General features: G+C 46.6%; 1 protein-coding gene across 1 annotated transcript; it reads right to left on the reverse strand.

Annotated features, from left to right (window-relative positions):
• Positions 1 to 46: 46 nt before the first annotated feature.
• smad3b (SMAD family member 3b) lies at positions 47 to 9161 on the reverse strand. Its single transcript, XM_084476752.1, has 9 exons — positions 8785 to 9161; positions 6398 to 6591; positions 6158 to 6292; positions 5948 to 6022; positions 5810 to 5860; positions 4059 to 4271; positions 3542 to 3679; positions 3121 to 3265; positions 47 to 1738 (listed from the first exon to the last, which is right to left on the reverse strand). Exons 1-9 carry the CDS (start codon positions 8985 to 8987, stop codon positions 1615 to 1617), a joined length of 1278 nt encoding a protein of 425 aa, XP_084332878.1. The 5' UTR covers positions 8988 to 9161; the 3' UTR covers positions 47 to 1614.
• Between the last annotated feature and the right edge of the window lie 656 nt (positions 9162 to 9817).

Below are 9817 nucleotides of genomic sequence, written 5' to 3' on the forward strand. Positions count from 1 at the left end.
TCTTAGGTGCAAGTCTGTCTGTATGTACGGTAAACTGCAGCTCGGGTACATTTTTATTAAATCATCACATGACAAAAACAATGGCAATTTCAAAACAATTTGGACTAACATGTAGAACCTAATACATGAGATAACAGACCTAACAAAGTCAGATACAAATACAAAGTATGACACGGATCTAAGAACTACTTGGTTGAATACACCGTCGCGGCTCTGAACAGGGTTCATTCCAGCTCGGTGTCGTGTACTAGAAGTGCAGTGGGAGAGACGGCCGCCTTGAACCGACTCACTAATAAACGAGGACCACAAGCATATCAAGCATGCCTTTATACCATAACAATGTGGGATGTAGAAGAGGACAAGCAGAAAACACTACCATTGATGCGCTTACTGACCATTACACCAAGTCCTAATAACGGCGGTTTATCCATGCAGAGTACGTGGTGTACTCACAGGTGAACATTGAACTGACGTGGATTACATGTGTAAATTAAGTGCTATGTAGGAGAGCGCCACCGGGGGGCGGCTACTGCTGGTGAGACACGATGAGAGTTACGATGGTAAGACCTAAACTACTCCACTGACACAGTTTATATTAGCCTTATTCCTTTCATGGAAACATTTTCCAGTTAAACAGCTGGTACAGTATTTTCAGGATCGATCGATCCTAAAGTTTTCCACTGAATCCGATGACCGTAAAAGACTTGAATCATCACAAGCTATGAATATTTATATACATCGATCATAGTGGGGTGCCAATAAAAATATATTCCCCATGCAGGACACTATGTAAAAATAAATTATAAAATGTCTTTCACTGAGCAAAATAGTTTTCATACAGACATTATTCTTAAACATGTCCAATTCTCTGTTGAGCAATAGCCAACATTACCAATTGGAAGGAATAACCACATAATTCACTACTTCATCATATAGACTAATTGGTAAGGCCAAAGTACTTTGTACTTTGTATTTTGTTAACAAGATGAGGGATTTCATCATTACTCAAACGGGGCGTTTAAAATGTTCCTCACTAGAGCCACAATGCTAAAGAAGCCTTTCCAATTCACGATTACAAAAATAGGTGATCAGTTGAAGGGGCATTGAACATGACCAAGTTTCATTAAATAGCAGGGTGATTAATATCTTCGTTTTGACCAACAACTTGAGTCATACAAGAATCGACTTAAAAACAAACAAAAAGAACGGAACATTAAGCAGATTTTTCAAAAGGATTTCAATGGTCGTCATCAAAAAATGATGAACCTAGCACTACGAATACCGTTTTAAAATGTACATTAATGCATGATGGGGACAAGGTGGTAGGGTGCAAGTTCAGTACCATGAAACCTATTGCTAACATGCTGTGGCTGTGGGGGCACAAGACGACAGATACAAGTCATAACATAAACCTTCAAATGGAATTCATGGCTACTCATACAAGGAAAGTGCTTTACAGTGGTGTGTGTGTGTGTGTGTGTGTGTGTGTGTGTGTGTGTGTGTTCAGATGAGTTTACTCAAACTTTTTTTCCTTATCATAAAACTTTTGTTGTTGTTGATCCTATGTGAACTGTGTGTAAATGAGTGTGGGGGGACGGGGGGACCATGCTGTTCCTAGGACACACTGGAGCAGCGGATGCTGGGGGAGCCCATCTGCGTGAGCACCTTGTCCAGCCACTGCAGAGGGCCGTTCAGGTGCAGCTCTATCCAGCAGGGGGTGCTGGTCACTGTCTGACGCCTGCCGACCACACACGCACACACGCACACACACACACAATCACAAACTGGTTCACACATCGTGTCATAACATAAAACAGCTTGGTTCGCATTTCACTGCACCCTGACTGACCAAATGGGGATATTTCCCCCCCTAATGTTGATGTTTCTTTAACCAAATGACTCGGGTCCGTCCCAGGGGAATCCCCCTTGCGTGCAAGTCCAGGGCACTAAGACCCCCCCCCACCCCCCTCCATGTCTCCTGCATTCTTAGGACGTTACTCACCTCCCTCAAACCGTCTCAACCCTTCACCCACCCCCTGTTCATTCTCCTGATTTCTCGCCTGCTTGCACACTATTCCATTTGGCTCCTTTGGACCATTTGGCTTCAGTAGTCTGGCCTTCACATCAGAGCCCCCAGCGGCCCCCTGAGCCACCATCGCCCCCCCCGACCTCAGGTCCTTTAAACCTCGCTGGAGGTTTCCTTGGAATGCAGTGTTTTCATAAGCTCATGCAATTCATCACGACTGGATGAAAGCAAAAGCAACTAAAAATGTCGACGTGAGTTTAGATTCCAAAGTAAAAGTCCTTTTCGTATTAGGGAGACACTGGAATAATTAACATCAGTGACATGCCCGACATTCACATACTAGAAGGTGCCCAAGCCGGGAACATCCCTAAATATTAAACAGGGCTGCGTGGGCTGAACCCATCTCCAGAAGGAGCCGCTATGCTTCAGGTGGTTTCCGCCAGAGTTAGCGTGAAGCTTAAAGGAGAAAGAGGAGAGTTCACCGTAATAAGAGCGCGGGTGCAGCGGTGTAATCAGAGCCAGGTGGCCAGAGGCTCCCCACGCGGCGGTGTCTAGGGAGGGGAGCCCTGGGAGAAGGCAGGCAGGTCACCGTGGGGCCCTGCTGACTCCTTTAAACCATCCCCACCCCCCCCCCCCCCAGGCAGCCGTCCCAGCCTCCCCGGACCAGAGCGCTGCTCAGAGCTCCTCACGGCCCTGACACAATCTCTGGATGGCCCAGACGGTGTGGGCCCCAGCAGTACTGCCTTAAGAGGCCTCATTACTGGACACCTTTAGGGGTATTTTGGGCCTTTCAACGCCCCAGAATCTATTTTGTAAGAGTTAGACAAGTTTCTACTCAAACGAATGACTATAAGTAGGAAGTTAGGAACGTATTGGCCATGTAGTCACCGGTCAGTCTTCAGTGCTCCCCAAGACCAGAACAAGAAGCTGGGCTGCCATTGTATTTGTACGTTTCCATGTGTCACCAGTTGGTTAAGAAGAGCTAATCAAAGTAGTAGCCAGTAGTGATCAACCAAATAGTGTTAAGGTTTTTGCGTTGACACAACAGGGTTATGGTCAGTTGGTTTGCACTATGCGTTGTGTGTTTGACTTACCTATACTCTGCTCCCCAGCCCTTCACAAAACTCATGCGGATGGTGCACATGCGGGTCAGCTGGTACACCGCCTCGAAGCCCTGGTTCACAGACTGAGCCAGGAGCGCAGCGAACTCCTGGTTGTTGAAGATCTTCAGGTTACAGCCTGGGAACGGAGCAGAGCACCACTCAAGTAACGGCCGACTGGCCCCGTCTACCGCGTGGGTGTCACACTTGTGTCACGTGTAACAGAGCGTTGTGTGTAACTCTTGTGTATCACTAGTGTGTATCACTAGTGCGTATCACTCGTGCGTAACACTCGTGCGTAACACTCGTGCGTAACACTCGTGTGTCACACTCGTGTGTCAGTCATGTGTAACGGCCGTGTGTATCACTGGTGTGTATCACTGGTGTGTATCACTGGTGTGTCAGTCATGCTGACCTGGAGGGATCTTGCAGACGGTGGCAGGATGCCAGCCGTAGCGCTGGTTGCAATTTGGACTCTGGACAAAGATGGCGCTGTCACTGAGGCACTCTGCAAACACCTCCCCCCCGATGTAGTATAACCTCACCCCACGTCCTGCAGGGGGAGCGGGAGAGAGAGACAGAAACAGAGAGGAGAGAGAGAGAGAGAGAGAGAGAGAGAGAGAGAGAGAGAGAGAGACAGAAACAGAGAGGAGAGAGGGAGACAGAAACAGAGAGGAGAGAGAGAGAGAGACAGAAACAGAGAGGAGAGAGAGAGACAGAAACAGAGAGGAGAGAGAGAGACAGAAACAGAGAGGAGAGAGAGAGAGAGAGCGAGAGAGAGAGAGAGACAGAAACAGAGAGGAGAGAGAGAGAGAGAGAGAGCGAGAGTGAGGGTAGTTTAAGTTTGTGGGTTTGTTTTACCTGCGGTTTATGCAAAATGCAAATCTGATGGCAAACACTTGTGCGCCGTCTACCGGAGGTAACATAGGTACCTATATGTCTGCGCGTGAGCTCCACGGCGGAGTTACGGTTAACGTTGGAGAGCAGACCCAGGCAGAAGCGCTCAGAGTTGGAGGGGTCCGTGAAGCCGTCCACGGTGAGGGAGGGCTGGGAGGCATGGAAGGTCTCTCCCACCCGCTGGTTCAACTCGTAGTAGGAGATGGAGCACCAAAAGGCCGACTCGCAGTAGGTCACAGGCTGGAGGTCTGGACCGTGGGGACGGAAAAGGACCAGAGGTGTGCGGTGAAGGCACCACAAAAAGGTCAGAATAACTGGGAATGCCACAAGTAATGATTACCATGATGAAGGACAAGGACTTCAAGGAAAATACAACATTTCAAATAAATAAAGTTCTGCATCAAATCCAGAACACATTTGCATACACATTTTGGTGCCTTGTCGCAGGCAGACATTTTGACATTCACTTTTTGACCAACAATGTGTTTCTGACCTTAACATGTGAATTGTGCTCAAAACTAATGTGATTCACTTCCAAATGGTGGTTTATGGCTTATATAACCCTTTGTAAGCTTAGTTATCATTTGCATTGAAAGGGACTGATATATCAACTTTTCTCATTTTTATGTGTGCAAAATGCTTTTCAGAGCGAGAGAATCACTTTTTAACCAACAGTATGTTTCTGACCTTAACATGTGAATTGTGCTCAAAACTAATGTGCTTCACTTCCAAATGGTTATATATGGCTTATATAACCCTTTGTAAGCTTAGTTACACGTTTGCATTAAAAGGGACAAATATATCAACTTTGTGTGTCTGAGCATCAGTGACATCTAACTGGGAAAGAGAGTCTGGTTCTCTATTGTGATCAATCACTGCGCAAAAACGTCTAAGCCTAGCGCAACCTTGACGGCGTTACTCAACACTTACTTTGCTAGCACAATACAGCATTAGACTGTAGGCAGACTGGAAACATAGTTACATCTCAATCGTCCACATTGCCTTTGTCAACAGATGCTCGATTCAGTGATCTCATTTGTCGGGCACGGCTGTGAAACGTCAACTCAATTTTGCAGTAGGTGAATTACATCTGGTTAGCTTGCCACTGCATGGGCTGTACGTGTTGCTCATGCATTCAGAATCCTGGGCTTTCCAATCATCTGCCCATTAAAATGCAACATGTCCTGTGGACGCTGCTGCTAACGTTAAGAATAACCGCATGGGAGCGGAGCAGCTGTGAAACCATTGGGCCTTGTTCTTAGGGAGAGCTGTGGTTTTAATGGTCCCTGGCTGCTTCCCCATGACCTGAGCTGCTTCCGCTGCACATGGAGAAGGCATGTGACCTGCACTCTTCTCCTGCCGACTCCCCCGGTGACGTAGTTAGTGGCGTAATATCGTCATCACATTGAGATGTGCATTTCGTGACCCGCCTTTAAAACGACTAGACTGTACAAAATAAGTGCCTTCGATTCAATACATTTGATGCCAGCATGCATGGGAGATCCTGATTTGGGCTAGCATGTGCCTGAAAGAGCTTCAACCAGTAGAATATGTATTAATGGAAAGTACAGCTCTAATCTAAGACACATTTAAGACTCAATTCCAGTCAGAAATAAAAGTATCAGGGGAATCACAGTGGTGACATGGAGGGTAGCAGTAGCAGGGATGTGTGACGAGATCAGAGATCAGGGCAACGGGCACATGTTGCCATGTCCACTCTTTCTTGGAATAAAACACAAATACTCAACAGCCTCCCTCCTAGAGCAACACTTTGATTCACGCTTACCAAGATTATTGTTTGATGGCGAGACGGGATTGGGTGACAGGCTTGGCGACCCTGGGGAGTGAAACAAGAGATCATTGTTTTGAAGACGAGGCAAATGTGCGGGAGAAAGAGGACTGTGATTCAGGTGTTATGTCATACCTGTATCCATGCTGTGGTTGATTTGGGGGTCGCTTGTCTCTCCATCTTCACTCAAGTACCCAGGGGGAGGAGTCTCTGAAGAACACACACAGACACACACACACAAACATGTTAGTTTAACAACCCAAAATATGTCATTAAAACATTTAGATCCACTCCCCAGTACCCTGGAGCCCATCTTGGTTCTGCCTGATGTGTGTGTTTGTGTACCGGGGATGTAGTTGCTCTGAGGCTCGATGCCAGCGGGGAAGTTAGTGTTCTCCGGGATGGAGTGGCTGTAGTCATCCAGGGGGGGGAATTCCGTGGGAATGTCCGTGTGGCGCGGTACGAGCACCGGGGGCAGGACTGGACACAAACACAACATGAACCGTCGTTAGACCCCTTCGCCGCATGAGTGACACGAGACGACGGTTAGTGAGGTCTGTTCAGGTGGAGGAGGTGTTCACTCACTAGGCGTCTCCACCCTCTGGTAGTGGTACGGGTTCACGCACACCTCGTCCTTCTTGGTGTGGAAGGCGAACTCACAGAGGTCCACGGCCCGCAGCTCGTGGTGCGACTGCAGGTCCGGCCAGCGCCATAAGCGGCAGTAGATGACGTGCGGTAGGCCTTTCCGGTGGGACACCTGCAGACGCCCATCCAAAGACCTGAAGGAGACAAGCCCAAAGGCCACGTCATCACGCTCCATTCAATTCAGATGACGGGATCCACCACATGTCACCACATGGCTTCTGCAGCAAATGTCAAAGGTATGTCCACCTTATTAAGTTTTTTTCAAATGTTTAATATGCACCATGACTGTCTCAAATGATATGCTAAACAGATCAGCAGATCAAACTTGAGGATGTTCTTCAGCACATAGCCGGTGAAAACTACTTTTATTCCAACCCTCAATCAGCACTTCCTCGAGTTAAGATCACTTCCATTACCTGAAGCGGGGCAGGGACTGCTCTACACAATTGAGAGTTCACACTGTTGTGACATCTGGCTCTATCTGTGGTTATTACAGCTCATTGTTAAACGTCAGAGACAGGCAACATGTGTTTCTTGTTCCTCACCATGACGGTCTCCCTGCCAGCAGTTTCTCTAAAAAAAGAAAGGCTCAAGAAAGAAAAAAGTCAAAAGCTAAAATGCACACCACCACCTTGCCGGTGCAGTGTTGCGTGCAGCTTTTGCGTGCAGTGAATGTTTGCTCCAAATTATATATATAAAAATATTCTATGAAGTACCAATAAAAGATTGCATGAACTCTACAGTACCTCAGAGCTACCTTTGAGGTGCTTTTGGATCAAAGACTTTTCACCTCAGGCTTTAGACTTTGGCTTGTGTGACTTGTTTGATTAACAACGGTTTGCTTGCTTGAAGGTAATTGCTAAACTGTAGACACAAGGGCTTTGCTCACGGTGCTATGAAAGCTATTTTTGGGATTGGCGTTTTTCACATTGTGCTCAACTCGATCCATAATGTAGTTATCAAGGACATGTGTAACAATTGTATTGCTATTACCAAATAAAGCATCGCCAATAGAGAGCAGAAAACGGACATAGCTTTAGGGGACTCAATAGATTCTCAGCACGACACCATCCCGGGCGGTGGGCTCCCTGGAAGAAACAGGGACCACAGCGCAACGCTTCCAGAACCACTTCTGACCCAGAGTAAACACAGAATCATCACTGTACACACAGGCCACGCCGTTTCCGTTACTAAATAGTTATTACTGTCGTTGTCTCTTGTTTTAAGATCAAGGAAGTCACTGACTAAGCATAGAATAATGTATACGCATACAATATCGTCCAATCATATACAGCTTACAAACAATTCCAAAGTTGTCAAAGTTGACTGAGAAAGAGAATTTATGCCAACAAAACAGTAAAACAGATCTTCCACTGGATTTAGTCAAATGTCCCTAAACCAATCAATCACTCATAATAAAGGAGACCATCATATATATTATATCATACAAAGAATCTGGAATATTGTCATTAAAAACAAGTTCTCAAAATAAGACAATACCATTGAACTCCCCAGAAATAGGCCTAATTTATACTTAACCCAAAGTGCTTCCAACCTTGACTCGGAGCACAGATTGCTACCCATCCCAACCAAACAATTTCCCAAACCACTTATCCCATTGCGGTGCGATGTTGGATTGACGGACGACCTCAACAAGCCAAGTGACTGTTTTCTTGTTTTTTTTATCCCCAAGTCAGGCAGCCCTTAATTGCAGTAACAGCCTCCAACCTTACAACGCCGCCCTCTAGTTTACAGATAGGCCTAAAGATAAATACAAATAGGTACAATGTTATTTTAAGGAACTCGGACAGATACCTTGTGTGGCCTACAGACTAATCCTAGCTGTTACCAAACAGGCTTTAAACTGGGGAAGGGATGGTTCCCAGTGGCAGCACCTCCAGCCACAGCTACACACACTTCCCCGTTCATTGATAGACATCCAAAGTGAGCTCGGGTGACTTGTACTGACGGTATCTCCGGACGTGTCCAGTAAAGTACCAACTCACAGGGGGGTCAGGGTGCAGAGCTATACCCTGGTAAACACGGTATTAAGTTAGCAGGGGGGGGATGCTATCGTTAGCTAGCTGCAAGTGTTCGTAGTCATCTGTACATGTGTGAAACTTACATGGCCGAACTGCAATGTTAAACAAGAAAACCTGCACCCAGCTGAAAGGTATTCTGATTACACAACTGCATTCAAGTTGCATTCATGTTAGCATCCGCAGCTTAGCCGGCCGGCTAGAGACGAGCTAATGGTCTCAGCTAGTCAGCCTGGCGTCCCCCGCTAGCATGTCGCGCTGTAGCAGCCCTGGTACCCCCTGCTCTACCTCGGGATGGTGATGCACTTGGTGTTGACATTCGGAGTGGTGATGGCCTTCTCCAGCTCCTCCAGCTGTCCCGTCTTCTTCAACTTCTTGACGAGACTTTTCACCGCTTTTTCGCACCATTTCTCCTCCTGTCCGTTCTGCTCTCCCTTCTTCCAGCCGAGGAGTCTCTTCACGATGGGGGGAGTGAACGGTAATATAGACATGGTGTACCGTCAGGGCGACGAAGCCACAGAGCCGACTGGCCCTGTTTTCTAGAGTTAGAAGAATAAAAAAAAAATGAAAGAAGTGAGGTTAAGCTAGTGGAAGCTAGCTTAGCGCTCCGTTGCTGGATGCTGTCCCGACTCGGCGCCTGCTCGCGACGCAGCTTCCCCGGTACGAGTCGCCTGCAGCCCGCTGCTAGTCTGGAGTTTGTCCCCTCCTCCCTCCTCCCTCCTCCTCCCCCCTCCTCCCTCCCCACCGAGGATGCTGCTGCTGCTGGTCCACCTTATTCATGGGCTCATGTGCACTGAAGAAGCGTTTATTTTCAATCCAACAGTAATTATAGATAATAACTTGAATACATTTTGTGTGTGAATATACAAAACAAATTGTAAAGCATTTGACTGCATGTAAACAGTGAGCGTCGTCAAAACAGCATAGGCCAATGTGTACCTCAAAGTTGGCCTACAGAGGTGGTTAATCCTATTCTAATGGTATATCAACACTGTAAATACATAAGATAAAATAAGAATCGTCACAGTTGAATATGATGTCCTCATTACCCTAATTCTTTCTACTACATTCTTTCTGATGCCCTTTGATTATAGGTGCAAGAAGGACTCCGATATATTGCAATCGGTCACACACATGCCAAGAGTGAAAGGTGATCTAATATTAACAATCACAATGTCTAAAAATAGAAGAACCGTTGGAATAATCCTTTTGATCCCCTCATAAAAGTGATGTAATTTCACCTTGAATACACCTTTCCATAAATGGATGGCGTGACAGGGCATTGCGTGCTATTTGGAGTTTGATTTGACAGTGTTATTGA

This window comes from Micromesistius poutassou (genome assembly GCF_964030765.1).
Source record: "Micromesistius poutassou genome assembly, chromosome: 13".
In the NCBI taxonomy this organism is placed as follows: domain Eukaryota; kingdom Metazoa; phylum Chordata; class Actinopteri; order Gadiformes; family Gadidae; genus Micromesistius; species Micromesistius poutassou.

What these genes read in the sequence shown, in the direction of transcription:
- smad3b (XM_084476752.1), bottom strand. Translation starts at nt 8,987, where the DNA reads ATGTCTATATTACCGTTCACTCCCCCCATCGTGAAGAGACTCCTCGGC. An exon ending in CCAGAGGGTGGAGACGCCTA is followed by an intron (nt 6,293 to 6,397) that starts GTGAGTGAACAC and finishes GTTTGTGTCCAG; the next exon opens with TCCTGCCCCCGGTGCTCGTA. An exon ending in CGTCTGCAAGATCCCTCCAG is followed by an intron (nt 3,266 to 3,541) that starts GTCAGCATGACT and finishes CTCCGTTCCCAG; the next exon opens with GCTGTAACCTGAAGATCTTC.